Raw genomic sequence first — 18,963 nt, forward strand, 5'->3', positions numbered from 1 at the left:
TTAGTTTTACATCCCAATAGACTAAAAATCCCTTTAAGGATAAAGCCTGAAATAAGTAAAATGTGGGTGGAAGGAAAGCATAATAATAAGACAAAATAGCTGTAAATATCTGAATATTATGGCACAATGGGAGAATGAATGAATTTTGTTTTAATTTCTATCATGAAGAAAAAAAAGTATGTTTTTCCTGCCATGGCACAAACAGAACCACAACTTATTTTTCATAATACAAAAAAAATTATTTATATACACATTCCACGTATTTTATTCCACAGAATAATGGAAGGGAGGGACATGTCATCTCCATGGCAATCCCCTTAGCACACAGTCAATAAACACTTGCTGTGTGATATATATACAATATAATGTACACCATAAAAATACACAATTCCAAATTACCACATCTGCAAAACTGTTAGGCGTTAGGTATCAATACGTCTATAGAGACATAATGAGTTCCGAAGAAGCTAACATCTTCACAGATGTCTTTGGCTCTCTCTTTCTCTCTCTATCTGTCAAACAAGACAGAAAAATATAAATCCAGTTTTTATTAAATAGTATATTTCTTATTATAGTCTTACACTGTATTAGCTAATTGGGTGATTAATAAGGGGGAAGTGGCAATCTTACTGAAATTAAAATAACAATTTAATAAAATCGTTGTTCATTGGAGGTAAAGGCACATTTAAACACTACTGAACAGAACATAAACTAATAGAATCTGACATATCTATCAACAATAAAAATGCACAAACCCCTTGATCTGGCAATCCCATTCAAAGAAACACTCCTACAGATATACTCAAACAAATAACAAAGAAATATAACCATAAGAAACATTCTATGTGGCATTGTTTATAATAGCAAAACAAACAAAATTTAAAGCAATCTAAATGTCCATCTCTAGGGATATGGTTAATTAAATTACGACATAGCCATACAATAAAATTTTATGTAGCCATTAAAAAGAATGAGGTAGCTCTGCTTGAGTTGATATGGAAAGATTTTCAAGACATATATTATTAACCTTGTATAAGTACGAACAGTGTATATGGTATACTCTCATCTGTGTCTTGACAAGGATATGTGTATGTATATGAAAACAGACATATAAATGCACACCTATACCTATAGGTATATAAACATGTCATATGTACATGGAAATTTTCTGGAAGGATACAGAAGAAACTTTATTGTTCCTTCTGTAGAGTTATTTCTTGAGGAAATTCGATTTCCATTGTTTACTGTACTGTACAATTTGAATATTTTATCATGAGCATGTACTTTCTTTGTAATAATAATATCAGTTCTTCAGAGAACAAGCTGGTGGCAACCAAGACTCTAAAATTCCATTTCTATAGGATATGAATGCAAATACAATAGAGTGTCTTTGTCTTCTAGAACCTTTGAAAAATTCTAATTTCAAAAAGTCTTCCATTCTAGAATTCTAAGAAAGTCAAGGCATTAATTGTGATATATAATGATTCATTTGTCCTGGTGCTAGATTCCAATAACCTAGCAGGTATGGAGACCCATTCCAGCAGCTTCATTTTGTAGCACCTGAGTTGTCTTCACCTTGTTTGTGGTATCATAGAGTGGATTGTTCTTCTCTGTGTAGCTAGCATAGGGCTGCATTTCATCCTAAGGAAGAACTCAAAGTCAAAACCAATTTTAAAAAGTCACAAACTATTACAGAAATTACCCATGTTTTTCTAGCAGGTGTCCATAGTTTTGGTATCCACCAATAGTGCTTATATCTGTATAAGAACTATTAGTACTCCCATGGGTTCTAATAATCTTTATAAGCACTATTAGCAATATCTGGGCTTAAATGAACAATTAAAGCAAGACTTTGTTCTAATATTTTATTTAAGAAATATTGATTGATTACTGAAGTCTGTGTGAGAAGATAAAGGTTGTGTGAAAGTAGGAATGGAGAAGAATGAGGTGATATGAGAAGTATTTCAAAGGAGAGGGTGGTGGTTTGAAGCTGTTATGTACTCCAGAAAAGGCCAAGTTCTTTTAATTCATTCCTGTGGATGCAGACCTGTTATAGGTGGGACCTTTTGGTTAAGTTATTTCAATTGAAATGTAACCCATCCCATTCAAGGTGGGTCTTAATCTTTTAACTGGAGTTGTTTATGAGAGGATAAAAAGCCCAGAGAGCTCAGAGAGAAACACCTAGAGAAGTTTGAAGAGAAAAAGCCCCTGGAGTTGTTGAGAGGGGAAGCCACTGAAGCCAGAAGCTGAAACAGCAAAACCTGGGAGAGAAGGACCAGCAGACACCAGCCATGTGCCTTCCCATGTGTCAGAAGCATCCCAGATGCCAACAGCCTTTCTTCAGAGAAGTTATCGTCTGTTGATACCTTAATCTGGAAATTTTCACAGCCTTAGAACTTTAAATTTGTAAGCCAATAAATCTCCATTGTAAAAGCCAACCCATTTCTGATATATTGCATTCTGGCAGCTTTAACAAACTGAAACAAGGATCAGTAAGACTTAGTAACTCCTGGTTATAAGCGATTAAGGAGCGAGATAGATTTTAAGCTTGGGTAAGAGGGAAATGGTGATGGTATTGCCATTGAAAAAGGGAAGTCAAGAATTAGAGACGGTTCCATGGGGGAAGAAATACAAACTTGGTTTCTCTGAAGATTACAGTCCAAATGAGGCAAGCATTGTGTGTTTTGTAGACTGCAGATCATGAAATGAAAATGTGAATTTTAGGGTGGTATATAAATAGTATTGGTAGATAACAAACAAAATAAGTACAACTGACTGTTAAACATTGCAAAACCAGGAATTTTACTTTTCACCTAAAACATTAATATTAATGCAAATTACAAATTATGTCTCTAGATTTGCAATATTTGGCTTAAAAGTTTGCAAATATTCTTATATTATCTTACCTCAATAACTGAAGCAGTTTCCTGTTTTTTCAATTTACATTTTCTACAAAAATAAAAATAAACTGGAATGAATGCAGGAAATATCATGATTTAGATTGAAAATGGAAAAATACACTTTTGACAATTTTGGTTCATTCTGGCAAAAGCCATAATAAATCAGAAATGAACTCCCAGAAATGAGTGAGGAATGCTGCTTGTAGTTAACACATATATGACCCAAATAAGATAATTCTGGATTTTAGAAAAAGGAGTGAAATTATACAACAGGAGCTTGATGTAGTAGAATATACGGGACATCTCTTTGGCACATGAAAGGATTTGTTGTAATTCTTTTCCCAAATAGAAGATTAGTAGTTACCATTTCTCCCAAGATTCTGCCTTATCTGACCTAATTCACCATGATTGCATGCTTCTAATGGCTCAGTAACCTTGCAAAATCCCTCCCTTCATTCAAAGTAATCCAGGTCTAACTCCTTCAGGATGTTCTTGATAACGGAAGAATGATAAATTAACACCTAATTTTACCCAATCAATTCCACATTTCTGACTTATTTCTGGTACCAATAAAGCTTACAAAGAAAATGCATTCATTAGTCAATACCTGAAGCCATTGATTTTCAAAAAATAAATGGATCCTGTGATGAATAAGGTAGTAAGAGGAAGTATGATAAATAGAATATTTAGGTTTGCTGATGTGTTGGCACCTGTAAAAACAGACACAAAATATATGTTACAAGGATTATATCACAGTATATGAAATTCACTTTTTTTATTTTGTTGTAAACACTTCTGTCCTGTTAATAGTTCTAGAAATTTTTATAATAAAATTGTTTTATCAATTCAGACTCCAGAGTTACCATCAAAACATCTTATGTCAGGATTTAGTCAGTCCTAAAGATGGATTCATCAGTTTTTAAAGAAGAGACATGAAATTTACATTCTCTATTACAGTTAAGGTAGAGTGTTTTTCCCCTCCAACTTTCAGAAATTAACAGGGTATTGTAACAAAAGGTATTTGAAAAAATCACCCAAATTCTGAGGTCACCTTTCTGCCATGGCATGGCAGAAGCTAAAATAAATGCATGGCAGAAACTTTCGAAGGTCTAGTGATGGCTGGTAACAGTGTAAGGCTCAGTCTGACAAGAGGACTAGTCAACAAAGGAATCACCAGCTTTGACAGGCAGTGTTTTTTACTACCATATTCTTTGTATTCAGTCAGTGTGGCTCAGGGTCAGCAGAAAGAGATAAAATGGGGACTGAGCAAGCTTGCGTCCAGGCCCTCCATCTTCCTGTATTAGCTTTGTTTTTTTATGTTTTTAAATAATGAATTTCTAAGTATTTTATTTGAAAAGAAAAAGATTAGTTTTACAGTTAAAAACCAACAACATTGTTTGAAACCCACTCTTAAGCTAATAAGCTCTCTTTCATTGGAAGTGTAATAACAGAGGATGAAGAGCTAATTAGCAAGGATGACATCAGGGTAGTTCCTGCACAGGGTAAGAGTTTTGACCAGACAGTTTCAATTCTAATATTCTATAAATATTACATCACATTGTAATGCTGATGGGCTGATTTCATACATAACTGGGCCACAATTACTTTTTCTCAGTACACACCGCTAAACTCTTTTTTTAAAAAACAATTCTTACAATTATCTGTTTTTATTTTTTTTATCATCATTTTATTGAGATATATTCACATACCACGCAGTCATACAAAACAAATTGTACTTTCGATTGTTTACAGTACCATTACATAGTTGTACATTCATCACCTAAATCAATCCCTGACACCTTCATTAGCACACACACAAAAATAACAAGAATAATAATTAGAGTGAAAAAGAGCAATTGAAGTAAAAAAGAACACTGGGTACCTTTGTCTGTTTGTTTCCTTCCCCTACTTTTCTACACATCCATCCATAAACTAGGCAAAGTGGAGTTTGGTCCTTATGGCATTCCCAATCCCATTGTCACCCCTCATAAGCTACATTTTTATACAACTGTCTTCGAGATTCATGGGTTCTGGGTTGTAGTTTGATAGTTTCAGGTATCCACCACCAGCTACCCCAATTCTTTAGAACCTAAAAAGGGTTGTCTAAAGTGTGCGTAAGAGTGCCCACCAGAGTGATCTCTCGGCTCGTTTTGGAATCTCTCTGCCACTGAAGCTTATTTCATTTCCTTTCACATCCCCCTTTTGGTCAAGAAGATGTTCTCCGTCCCACAATGCCGGGTCTACATTCCTCCGCGGGAGTCATATTCCACGTTGCCAGGGAGATTCACTCCCCTGGGTGTCTGATCCCACGTAGGGGGGAGGGCAGTGATTTCACCTTTCAAGTTGGCTTAGCCAGAGAGAGAGAGCCACATCTGAGCAACAAAGAGGCATTCAGGAGGAGACTCTTAGGCACAAATATAGGGAGGCCTAGCCTCTCCTTTGCAGCAACCGTCTTCCCAAGGGTAAAACTTATGGTAGAGGGCTCAACCCATCAAACCACCAGTCCCCTATGTCTGTGGTCATGTTAGCAACCATGGAGGTGGGGTAACAATTATCTGTTTTAACAATGGATATTGAAAAATTGTGGCTTAAACACATAAGTTTTTCTCTTCCCCCTTCCCAAAACTTACTAAATGGACAGAAAAAATTTTTAAAATGTAGACCTGCAAGGACAAAGAGAACAGTGATGAAGACAAAAGCAAATGAGGGATTTCAACATGATTTTAGGTGAAAAATGAGCAGAAGAATGGCAAATGATTTACAGAGTGTAACAGAGAAAACCTTAGTGTCCACAGAACTTCACGAATCCCCTAGAGTAGAAAACACCATATAGTGGGGAAGGGTTTTGTGGTGTAAGAAGCATGGGGCTATGGTTGGAAGCTTGTTTGAAAGTCTCTGTAGAGCTTGCCGAGACTCCTACCCCACCCTGTGTACCAGATAACTACACCTTCCTTCCCCAACCAGCAGAAAACAGGAAGTTTAGCCTAGAGGAGATGAGCTGGAGACCTCAGAGTCAAGAACCCAGATATGAAGGAGGGTAGAAGTGAAGTACCAGACTGAAAAGAGGTATTAAAGGCAAGTCTGAGTTCTGAACAGTGAGACACACACACACACACACCTGTCCCTCCCTCCTCCCAGAACAGATAGTCAGGCTTATCCCTCTCAGGCAAGGACTGGAGAGTTATTTTCTACAACCTCAGAGAAGAGACCGTCGGTTACATAAGGAATCCCCAATTTAAAAAAAAAAATGCATTTGCCACCTTTTCACCCTACTGAAGCTGACTAGTTGACATGCCCCAGCCACAGATAGTATACTTCCAAAAAGCCAATTTACTAATAGTATTGAAGTGAATATTAACAGAATAAACCCGGTTCTAACGTATGGTCTTTTAGAGCAAAGTTCTGTAATATTATTCTAGACATATCTCTTTATTTTGGAGAGGGGAGAGAAATAAATAGGGGGCTTGTAGAGAACATACTTGAATGAAAACTAGTTAAATTTCTCTGCACGATGGTTTCTCCTTCTAAACATAACTCTCTGAAAGAATGGGAAAATCAAACACAAAACTGCAAGAATGACTAACCTGGAAGCAGTTCTAAGGTCAGGTGCTTGTTGCCAGTTGCATGGGAGACCGAGCAGGTCACGGTGGACACATTGCTGCCCTCCCAGTGGCATGCACTCAGGACAGTCACTGTGCCATCGCCCTGATATTCTTCCTTAAGGACACAGACCCCCTCAGGCGTCCAGGAGATCTGTGCGGCCGGCTTCCCTGCATTTGCCTTGCACACCACGGTTCTATTCTCACTTAGAAACAGGGTCACCTCAGGGGGCACTGCAGAGATGCAAGGAAAAATACTGCAGTCTTAGCACAAGAAAGCATGGAGAAACATTCATTCAGTTCCAAATCTGGTCATTTGAAATGACTCAATATATGTGCTTCTTACCCAGCACCTGGAGATGATAGACATGTTGGAAATTTCCATCAGATGTTACTGCCTGACACACGTAATAGCCATCATGAGTGGTGGCCACTGGATCAATCTGAAGTTCAGGATTCTGGTCAGGTCTGGAGGCCCAGGTTGCTCTCTCATCTGTACAGTTGCTTTCTGTGGTCAGGTTTTGATCTTTTCTGTAAGCTCTGGAGCAGGGAGCCTTGTCTCTGACCATTATTTTCCATGTTATTAGTACCAGAGTTGTATATGCAATAGGAGGACAAGGGAGCACAACCTTGGTATTCACCAGTGCAGACAGGGAAGAGTTGCCTGGACACACATACACGGAGAATAATGTTTAAAAAGAGGAGGGAAAAGAAAAAATAAGATTGACGAAAGACTCTGTGTTAAAATTATCCACAGCATATTACATGAAACTGCACTAGAGCACTGCTTCACTGGTGGTTTTACTCCAGAAATGTTTGACTTGGATGAGAAATTAAACATACACAAAATGTATATTATGTATTAAACCCAGTCCAGAGATTAACCAATTTTCTCCTGTATTATGTAGTATTAGAAAAACAATATCTATTATATATGTGACCAATTAAAGAAAAGGTCTTGTGAAATTAATTCAGGAATTTTCACTTCTATAGAACAAAGTGAGAACACAAAATTCTAACTTAAAAGACAAAGACTATGTTCTAACTAAACTTTAATGTTCTAAATAAGATTCTAAATAAATGTCCTAAATACATTTTTGGTCATAGAGACTATTAGATTTATCATACAACTCATATTCTCCAGGAATTAAATGGAATAATTAATGATGTTGTTTCCATCTAAGTTTTGAGGAGAGAGAAAACATCACATAAGAACATATGAACCAAATGCCTATTTCTAAGGATGGCCTTTCAGACAAATATAAATGTGCAAAGAATAGAGTATTTTCATTAAAATTAACTAAGCATTTAAGTTGAGAAAGTTGGAAATTTTCTTAAGTTTATTTTTTTTGATTGGAGCATCACAAAGTCAGTGAAATGAACTGATCTTTCAAAAGTCTATATTTCATCACTTGAGTCACCCCATAAAAATGATACCTAGTGGTAAGAGAGGATTAGAAATATTTATTACTAGTGAAAAAGTAGATAGTATATAACTACAAAACAAGGAAAAACAGGAACTGTTTTCCTTTGAAGGTGTTATGTAAAAAGTAGTTTATTGCATATTTGCTATACCAAACATGGCCTTTGGATGAGTTTCCCTTCTGTTTTACTCAGTTACACATAAACTTCCAGAGAGTTCAGTTGTAAATTTTGGTCATTTTGTTTCCATACATTCAATTTAATTGTCAGGATTAAATATAGAAATTGACCTATTTTGTCCATCTTTTAAAGTAAAAGTTAAGCCCTGCAACCTGCAGGTACCTTCCAACACAGATCACACTTTCCCATAACTGGTCATAATGTGGCCTATGATTGATAAGGGTATACTGAGAAGCGATTAGTTCAACTAACTATCTGTTACAGTCATCTGTAACAGAGGGGAATGCTAATGATTGCATCACTTTAACATGAGCAAAACCAGCTCTGGAGGTTGGGGGACAAATTTTGTATAAATGAAAATTGTTTTTGCTCAACTCTGCATTTAATCTTTCCTCTCCTGTTTTGGTGTCATCTGCCTCTTTTGTGATATTCAAGACCTCACACTTCCCTGCTAAATAAAGATCATATAACTAGATAAAGGAAGAGATAGGATTTCAAGGCAGCGCTAGGAGGCAGTAACACCCAGGCTCTTTCTACCAGTCCAAGTGGCAAGACATCTCCTTGCAGAGGGAACCTGAAACTTGGAGGTTAAAAGACTTGGAGGCAAGCAAGAACGTGGCTGGCCTGGGGAACAGACAGAGGCTGGGTCATTCAGGGTCCCTCACGCCACAGCACTCAGACGACTGTATTCTTCCCATATTCTCCAACTGGCCATAAGGACTGGCTCTCAGGCCACCAGTTAATGGTTCTCAGAAAGTTCAAAACTCCATTCCCTCAGTGATGACCACTCAATTACCTTCTGTGGGAGGCGTTGAACTGTTCAGCATCTGCTTTCCATCCACAAATGAACTAACTGCTGAATCTAGAAAATATTTAAAGAAGAGTAAATGAAACCAATTTTACATACTCAAATGAAGCAGAAACCACTCTTTCTCCACAAAGACTTACTCTACATGACAGAAAATCAGTAAACTATAATTACATAAAACACTTGGAAAACAGAAATTAGCCGTTATGCCATCGTTAGTGGAAAAAACATGCTGACACTTTGAAAATTACATTTGTTAATGATTAATCAGTGATTTCCTATTTATTATACCCCTTGTTTTGTCAACTATTTTGTACAGGGTAACCCTGCTTCCATCCTTTTCCCAGGCATAATGGTTTGAGCAGGGTAGTCACCTCACATAAGCTGGGACCATTACACTCTTGGCTCCAGACAACACCCACTGATTAAAATCATTTGGTCCACTGATGGGAACTTCACCCAGCTGGACAAACAGGAGGCTTTCTCAAGAATTTTGGAACTGGAACTGAGAGGAGCCCATTATTCCTTTTCTTCCCCCATTTTGTGAGAAGAAAAGGCAGAATGAAACAGAGTAGAGAGAGGAACAGAGATGAGTGTCCACACCTAGTTCAAACGTCCATTCCACAGTTTCTGAGACCCACTTGCACTTCTTCCCTTATGTTCTATAGTTTCTTGTGATAAAAATACACTTAATCTACTTCAAACTTGGTTTACCAAAAAAAAAAAAAAAAGAAAAAAAAATGGCCATTATGAAATTAATTCTTTTTTTAAAAAAAGAGCTAATTCTTATGATTTAGGATGCTAAAAAACACCTTCCTCTGGATTTATGAAACTACCAATAGATAAGCATTCTATTATAATTTATTCATAATTATATTGTATAAGCCTCCTGCTTATAAAATATATTTCTTACTCCCCATTCATTTTGCACCCACATTAAAAACTATTAAGGAAATTCAATGAAGTTCTTGGAAATTAACAGCAAACAAGGCTGCCGAAATCATTTGACTTTTCTAGGCAGCTAGATGGTGTTGGCTTGTGCTGAAAAGAAAGCAAAGAATGAGATTCTACCAATTGCCTTCGGCTCAAGACTGGGTTCAAGAATCACCCCAGAGGCAGATGAGAAGTCAGAGCTGACCTCAGAGGGCTTACTGAGATCAAGCTCTGTCTTAGACGGCTAAAGCTCTACCACAGTTCAGAACAATCCCCAGCCCTTCCAGCCCTCTCCCATCCAGCACACCCGGCTTCCCAAGGTCCAAAAGTCTGTCAGATTCTTCCATTGTCGAATTCATCACCAACCTAGACGGGGGTGTTTGTAACGTGAAAATACTTAGGATGTGGGGTATTATTTTTGGTGATATTGTTGTGTTTTATTGTGAATAACATGTGTAATTAAGGTGGGATAGGAGCACTGGGAGAGACAAAGCAGGGGTCAGCAAACTTTTTCCATAAAGGGCCAGAGATGAAACATGTTGGGCTTTGTGGTCCATACAGTCTCTGTTGCAAGTACTCAACACTGATGATGCAGCACGAAAATAACCACAGAATATGTGTAAGCAAATGAGCGAGGCTCTGAATAAAACATTTTTTACAAAAACTTGAAGCTGGCCAAATTGTGCCCCAGGCCATAGGTGCTGATTTTTGATTTAAAGTTTAATGTTCTTTTGTTCTAATTTCCTTCATTTACCTCACTTAACAAGAGAAACATTAAACTTCCATTGGTTATTCTATTTTCTTCTTAAAAAAAAAAAAAAAACCTTCACTGACACCTCCAATTTGTCCCTCAAATGAAATAAATTTCCTATTTAAGTAGTAGCTCTTCCTCCCTCCCTTCCTTCCTTCCTTCCTCCTTTCCCCACTTTAAGTGAAGTGTGGCATGTAGTGAGGGCACCAATGAGATTCTGATAAGAAAACAACAATGACCCTGCCCGATTCCCAGCCAGGGAAGGTGTCTGGTGCAGAAAAGACCACAGCCTTGATGGACAAAGGTTACTCCAGCACACAAGCACTTTCATTTGTGGGCATTTCTGCCTATGCAGCCCTGAACCCTGCTGCTTCTGGAAGAAAGTGCTCAAATATATATATATTCCACTTAGATAGAACTCTCCTCCAGCACTAATTCTTCACATGTTGCAGCTGGCACCTATAGGGCTCCTCTTTTAAATGTAGAGCTGCTGCCAACAGAACATTCGAAGTATTCAGCCTTGATAACCTGAAAGGGATATTTAGAGATTTTTCTTCTATCCTTTGGATTTTACTTTATATATCCTACAGAATTTCTTACTTTTAGTGGTAAAGAAAATGATTTTCAGGCCCTAACCTATTGTTTCCTGGATAAGTATGTCAGGGAAGACTGGTGATTCAGACCACATGAATTCTTAACACATTTTAAGTCAATAACCCAATAATGTAGGACTCTGTTAGAAGACCCTGGTCTTGCATTAAGCAGTTTCTTCATAATTGATTGGAATGAAGTTATCAAGCATTTTCAGCATCAATGATTTCCCAGTGGAGAGAAATGTGGAAGAGACTTTCTGCTTAATGAAAGTTTCCCAGTGAGTAGATGCCCATGGAGAAATCTGCCTGTCAAACCAGACACCAGATTCTCCTACAATCAAGCAAAATCCATCTGCTTCCAGAGATTAAGAAGGTAAATCAGTAAGTCATCCCTGCAACTTCTCATACCAAAGAGAAAGCTCACCAGTTGGAATATATTCTTAAATGTTCAAAAATTATCATTTTCAGAATTACAAAAATAATGCTTCTTCTCACTAATATTACTCTAAATACATTTTTTAATATTGGCTATGGCTTTTTAAACTTAGTTAATTGCTAATATATGAGCCCTTTCATTTTATTATCTTGATTGGCAACTAGTTGCAAAAGAATGCCTATTTCACATCATATTATCATTGAAAATAGAAATGCCCTTCTTGCTCAGTCTTGCTTGAAGCTTTACACTAAAGTAGTTCGACAAGCATTTAAAGCATTTGACCAATGTTCTGTGGTTTCTTTAATTTCTTTGTATGAAACTGAATTTTCAAGTTTAGTAAGATTTATAGTTTTACATTGTTAGCATCAGAAGTCTAATTTAACTCTTTGACCGTGTGTGTGTGTGTGTGTGTGTGTGTGTGTGTGTGTGTGTGTGACTGCAATAAACGTCAATTTTGTTTTTTTAAAACATACTTACACTAGCAACTAACTTATTTACTCGTTGTACTAGTTTCCTATGGCTGCCATAACAAAGTAGTACAAACTGGGTGGCTTAAAACAAAAGGAAATTTATTGTCTCATAATTCTGGAGGCTAGAAGTCTGAAATCAAGGTGTCAGCAGGGTCTTGCCCCCTCTGAAACCTGTAGAGGGGAATCCTTCCTAGCCGCTTCTAGCTTCTACTGTTAGTGGGCAATCCTTGGTATTCCTTGGCTTGTAGACACATCACCCCAACCGCTGCCTCCATCTTCACAGTGCCTTCTTCCCAGGGTGTTTTCCCCTTCTCTTCTCTTCTCTTCTCTTCTCTTCTCTTCTCTTCTCTTCTCTTCTCTTCTCTTCTCTTCTCTTCCCTTCTCTTCTAAAAACACTTATCATTGAATTTAGGGCCAACTCTAATCCATAAAGATCTCATTTTGAGATCCTTAACTATCTTACATTTGTAAGGATTCATTTTCCAAATAACATCATATACACAGATTTTAAGTAGACATCTTCGGAGGGGACCACCATTCGATCTACTGCATTCACATATGGCCCTGATTTATTGCTTACATACTTATTTTGTATATTTTATTCTGTAGTTGACCTAGCTTCTAATTCCATTCCCATATGTTAAATACTCGAGGGTAATTAGAAAGCATATTTATTGAGTCCAAGTACGTATTTTGAACTTATTGTAATTACTTTTCCTTGAAGTACTCAGTGTAAGGTATATAACCAAAATAGCATTTTAAAATTTAAAGAAAAAATTAACTATACAGACAAACAAAAATTTGTGAGACAGTAGGGTTTGGTGGGGGGTGCAGAAAATAAATTACTTATAGCTCCTAAGACTTGCTTTTAAAAAATTTATCTGAAGTAATAACCTGTGTTTCAAAAATTGAATGAAAAATTTACCAAGATCCTTAAGCATAAACAATATTATTTAGACAATACAGTCTACAAATTTATACAACACAATTCAAGATCTTAAAATGTAGAAACTATCTGAGTATAACACACTCCCCCATTAGAATTATTGTTAAAAGATTAGTGTTACCAAAAGTGTAGTTCTCCTTGACCTTTTCCTGCATTAATGAGTTGCTTGATGGAACAGGACCTTCCATTCCTGAACTTAGGCATTCTGAAAAGCAGTAAGGGGGATGAGAGTAGAGCATGCATCAGTAGGTATGACTCCTAGTAAAAACCATCTTTCTTTCACATTCCCCAGGCCAATTTTGAACTGCAGTGGCCAATGAAAACACAAATTACAACAGCCAAGCAAAAGTCTCAGCAAAATGTTCCCCAGTATAAACTTGTGACCTGACCTGCTTTTCCCACCTGTTTTGGAATACTCTACTTTAGACCCACAGTGCCCCTACCCTCCTGCCTTTATCTTAAAGTCAAAGTATTTCTTCTCCCAGGTTTATATGTATTTAACCTATCTCCAAAAGTGAAAGAAAGGGTTTTACCATCTATTACAGACTTTTCAGGCACAAGTGAGTAGGTAGAAGAAGTTTAGTAATGATGTGCCAATTGGATGCTTTTATGGAACAAAAATAGATTTTACTAAGTGCGCTGGTTAGAATCTATTATGTACCCTACAAAAGCCATGTTCTTTTAATCCAATCTTGTGAGTGCAAATTCACTGTGAGTAGGACATTTTGATTAGATTATTTCCGTGGAGATATGACCCTGTCCATTCAAGGTGGGTCTTAATTAGTTTACTGGAGTCCTTAAGAGAGCTCATGAAGGGAGAAACAAGCAGAGAAGCTAAGAGAGCTCAGAGCCTACAGAGACCCAGACGTTTGGAGATGCTAAGCTAAGATATGATATCCAGAGCTTGCCCCGGAGAAGCTAAGAGAGGACCCCCAGAAGCTTAGAGAAATGCCCTGGGAGAAACAAGCAAGGATGCACAAGAGCTGAGAGAGAGAAGCTAAGACAGAAGCCCAGAGACATTCTGCAGAAAGACATTTTGAAACCAGAACCCGGGAAAGGAAAGACTAGCAGATATCACCATGTGCCTTCCCATGTGACAGAGGAAACCCAGATGTCATTGGCCTTTCCTCAGAGAAGATATCTACCTCTTGATGCCTTAATTCAGACATTTTCATGGTCTTAGAACTGTAAATTTGTGAATTAATAAACCTCCATTGTATAAGCCCATCCATTTCTGGTATTTTGCTTTCCAGCAGCTTTAGCAAACTGGAACACTAAGCATTAATTGAAAGCAGAGCATACAGACAACTCTGTATTAAGTTCACATTTTGAAAGGCAAGCTCTAAGTGGGAAATGCTAATTAAATTTTTTGAGCACCACTTATTGGCAAAGTACTCTGCCAGGCACAGACACACATTATAATAAACAATACCCTCTCCTCTCATGGAGTTTAAGGTCCAGGAGAGGAAGCATCTATGTAACCAATTATAATTTAAATCTTTCAGTGCACAAGGTCCAGAATTGTCAGAATAGATGATATTTGAGCTGGATCTTAAAAGATAGTTTTCCAGGAAGATGGAAGGAAATGGGGGGTTGCTTAAGAAAGCAAGCCATTTAGAAAGCATTAAACCACATGGAACTTTCAAGGAACTACAAATAGTTCAATATTGCCATAAAGTGTGAAAAACTGGTATGTGATTAGCTTTGAGACAACATTGGCAGGCTCTAACTGTGGGAGGCACAAAGCTCCTAGGACAAGAAAAAGAAGCACTCCTAATATTACTGTATTAGGTATATTTGTCCAGCAAAGAAGGACATTTTAGCATAAAATTTAATGCACAGTGTTTTTCTGCAGAAATTTTGAATCTAGTACCCCTCTCAATTACCATTTTCTTTAACAAAACATTCTTTAAAAATAATGATTTATACTTATACTGGGAATATATTTTATATTTAGATATATACAATTTGCATATGTTATTTATTTCAATCTCTCCATAATGCATGGATATTATTATCCTCAATTTTAGAGATTAAAATTGACTCACAGTGGTTAGGCAATTTGTCCATGGCCATCAAGCTAGTAAGCTGCTCCAGTAGTCCAATTACGCATTTGTGCAACAGGCCTTACTGCAGTGACTAGGAGCCAAGGTTGGATATGAAGCAATATGCTGGGACAAATGCACTACCCAAATTAACCTAAGCTGAGGAGAGAGCTGGTGAAGTGAGTTCAAGCCATATTTTTAGGGGAACACTGAGAGATAAAGATTTGAAAGAGCAGATCATGCAGCAAATCTATAGAATGATGATTATATTGACATATGGAGATATGCATTATGAATTCTGGATTTGCCTTACAGTTGTGAGGAAGGAGGATCTCAGATGACATCAGAGTTCATGGGCCAATTCCATTAGTTCCTCACTAGAATATAACCTCCGTGAGGACAGGGATTTTCAGCCATGTTTTTCATTCTGCAACCTCAATGCTTAGAATAGCAGCTTTCCCTGCTCCCTGGTATGTGGCTGAGGCAAGATGGGTTAAAAATAAATATCAACACAACCCTATAGTAAAATGGTCTAAAGATGTGGATAGACAGTTTACAGAGAAGGTACAAATGTCTCAGTCATACAGAAAGATGCTCAACATCATTCACACAGAAGAGGAATTCAAATAAATTGCAAACTAACTATGTACTACTGTTAATAGTATAACAGTATTATTCTTTTATCAATTGTAACAAAGATACCACAATAATGTAAAGTGTTAAAACTGGGGAAAATTCTGTGTGTGTATGTGTGTGCATGCATGCAATGTGGGGGAGGGAGGCTATTATATGGTAACTATATTTGCTGCATGATTTTTCTGTAAACAAAAAGTTCTGTAAACAACTTCTCTAATAAAAAACTATTTAAAAATCCAAAATAAAACTATGCTGCAATGCCTAACAGACTGGCAAAATCCAAAAGTTTGACAACATGCTCCTTGGGTGAGGCTGTGGAGAGACAGGCCAATCCCTACAATGATGGTGGGAATGTAAAAATGGTACAACGTTGGTAAAGGGAAATTTGGCAAAATATAACAAAAGTACATATGCAGTTTTCTTTTGATCCAGCAATTTCATTTCTAGAAATCCATCCCAAAGATACTCTAGCAACAATACGAAAAGAACACATGCACAAGGTTATTCACTGAAACATTATTTTTAATAGGAAAACTTTTGGAAATAACCTGATTAGCCATTGACAGGAACTGATTACCAAACTATGGTAAATCTACATAATCAAGTACTACAAAACTCTTAAAAAGAATAAGAGGTAGCTCTATAAACTATTATGGATTTATACCCAGGATACATTGTTAAGTACGAGACAAAAGGTAGATGAAAGTATATATAGCATATCACCATTTGACTAAGCATAGGAGGCGAGTGTGTGTGTGTGTGTGTGTGTGAGTATATTTTATTTCTAAGCTTATAATTTCTTAAACAGCAGGATAAAATAGGGATAAGAATAGAAGTAAGATGTCTCTGAATATACCTCATTTTATAAATTTGACTCTGGAAACCTGTAAACATTTTAAATACTGATGAAACAATCAAATTATTTTTAAATTATTTTTAAACCCTAAGAATGTAAAGCAAAATGAAATAAATGAACCTAACTGTGTGTAGTATTGGCTGAATAACCACATAAGAGAATCTATTCCAAGTGACTTTAAAACACAGTAATTTCACTGTATGTCTCAAGTGAAATATAATTTAATACCAAAAATAATTGCAAAAAAATCTTAAACTGTCTATAATAATCATATTATTGGTGGCAGTGTTTGGTACTTTTATTCTCAAACTGTTGTATATGTTTTGTGGGATAAATCAAGTGACTTATTATGCAAGTATCATTTAATTTTTCAGTGTAGGAGAAAGGAGATACGGAAATAAACAAATAAGTTTAAGTAAAAAGCCTGAGATCCGAATTTGAATCAAACAACTCATGATGTATTTTATGTTTTATAATAGAATACATATTTCCCAGCTCTATCCACTGAGAAGGCCTAGAAACAATGACTAACCCAGTAGCTATGAGAAAACCTAGCAGAAAATGGTGGTTTCTAAACATAGTTTTTAATGAAAAGGAACCAAGATCTCTTGAAATAAATCACTAATACTAGCTCTTGGACAGGAAATGTGCAAGATAAGCCTAGAAAGTTCCATAATAGCCTTAGGCACAGGAGCTATGACTAGAGTCATAGCAAAAATGTCAAGAACTAACTGGCCAAAGATTGATCAGTTCAGGCATCAGTAAGGATAACAAATATGATTAAAACACATCAACTGTGTTTAAATCCAAGAGTTTATAATAATAGTTTGTTTGTTTGTTTTTTAAAAAAAGAAAGAAACCCTACTGATCAACTTCAGAGGGTGCTGAGAAAACAACTCTTCAAAAAACTGGTAAATAAAGGAAAATTTTAAACATTTTCCTGCTTTTACTATACAAAGTGTATCTCAGGCAAACCAAATAGTAAAGGAGAGAAAGATTTTCTTTATAGAACTACTCTAGAACATATATGAAAAAGAAAAGATAACTAGAATACCACCATGCTGCAACAACTAATAAATCAAGAGATCTAAGCATTGCGCATCAGTGGTTGCTAGCATCACAATAAAAGGGACAAGCACAAATTATGGAGGACAGAAGATACTGGAACAATAATTTAAGTGCTGAATGAGAAAAACCATCAATGCAGAATTTTATATCTAGCAGCCTAGAGAACACAAGCTGTCATGTAACGAGGACTCTGCCGCAGCCCTGTGGAGAGGCCCATGTGGCAAAGAACCAAAGCCTCCTGCCACTAGTCAGTGAGGAACTGAGGCTGCCAGTGGACAGCCATGACTGAGCCTACTTGGAAGCAGATCCCCAGCCCTGGTCAAGTCCTCTGATGACAGTAGCCCCAAATGTCATCTTGACTGCTACTGCGTAAAATACACTGAACCCAAATCACCCAGCTAAACCACGCTCAGATTCTTACCCTTAGAAACCATGTGAGATAATAAACAGTTGCTGTTTTAAGCTGCTAATTTGGGGGTAATTCATGATATAGCAATAAATAACTATCAACCACTTTGACCTAATTGTTACTTTATAGAACACTTTACCCAATATCTGCAGAACACCCTTTCTTTACAAGTGGACCTAGTATATTCACAAAATCAGGCCATAATTTGGCCAATAATGCAAGTCTTAAAAGAATGAAATCATACACAGGATACTCTGCAACCAAAACAGAATTAAATTGGTAATCAAATCAATAAGATATCTATGAAAACTCCAAATATTTGGAAATTAACTCCTTTCTAAGTTACCCTTTGGTCAAAGAAAAAAAATTCATGAGGAAATTGGAAAATATTTTGAACGGTATGATACTGGCAATGCAACATATCAAAATTTGTGATATGCAGCTTAATCAATGCTTAGAGGGAAAGTAATAGCTTTAAATGCTAATTACAAAGAAGAAACATCCAAAATCTACCTATAAAGCTAAACATTAAAAAGAAGGAAGAAAATAATAAAGATAAAAGCAGAAAACAAAATAGATATCAAAAAAACACACAAAAAACTAACAAAATCGAAAGCTGGTTCTTTAAAAAGATCATCATTTATAAACTCATAAATTGATCAAAAAAAAAAAAAGAACACAAATCTCTAATATCAGGAATGAAAGAGGAGACATTAATATAATTCCTATACTCATGAAAGGAATAATATGAGAATATAATTATCAAGTTCATGCTAATACAATTCAATAACTTAAATGAAATGGACAAATTTTTGAAAGACAGTTTTCAAAACTCATTTAAAAATAAAGAGATAACCCACAAAGCTTTATATCTATTAAATAAGTTGAATGTTGATAAAAAGCTTTTCTAC

At 36.4% G+C, this 18,963-nt stretch overlaps 1 protein-coding gene across 6 annotated transcripts in view; it reads right to left on the minus strand.

Annotated features, from left to right (window-relative positions):
- Positions 1-249: 249 nt before the first annotated feature.
- Positions 250-18,963, minus strand: part of LOC119533446 (cell surface glycoprotein CD200 receptor 1-like) — a 39,467-nt gene continuing 20,753 nt past the window's right edge. Inside the window, exons 2-9 of one of the 6 annotated variants that reach the window (XM_037835505.1) lie at positions 13,160-13,243; positions 8,898-8,963; positions 6,846-7,163; positions 6,485-6,733; positions 3,508-3,610; positions 2,907-2,949; positions 1,561-1,641; positions 250-512 (exon numbers count right to left, since the gene is read on the minus strand). In XM_037835505.1, coding sequence (XP_037691433.1) covers positions 477-512; positions 1,561-1,641; positions 2,907-2,949; positions 3,508-3,610; positions 6,485-6,733; positions 6,846-7,163; positions 8,898-8,963; positions 13,160-13,243 — 980 coding nt within the window. In that variant the 3' untranslated portion in view covers positions 250-476. Of the gene's footprint in view, positions 1,642-2,906; positions 2,950-3,507; positions 3,611-6,484; positions 6,734-6,845; positions 7,164-8,897; positions 8,964-13,159; positions 13,244-18,963 lie in introns of all 6 variants that reach the window. The other 5 variants (XM_037835512.1, XM_037835487.1, XM_037835492.1 and 2 more) reach the window with 5 other exon arrangements.

Source organism: Choloepus didactylus, chromosome 1 (genome assembly GCF_015220235.1).
Source record: "Choloepus didactylus isolate mChoDid1 chromosome 1, mChoDid1.pri, whole genome shotgun sequence".
In the NCBI taxonomy this organism is placed as follows: Eukaryota; Metazoa; Chordata; class Mammalia; order Pilosa; family Megalonychidae; genus Choloepus; species Choloepus didactylus.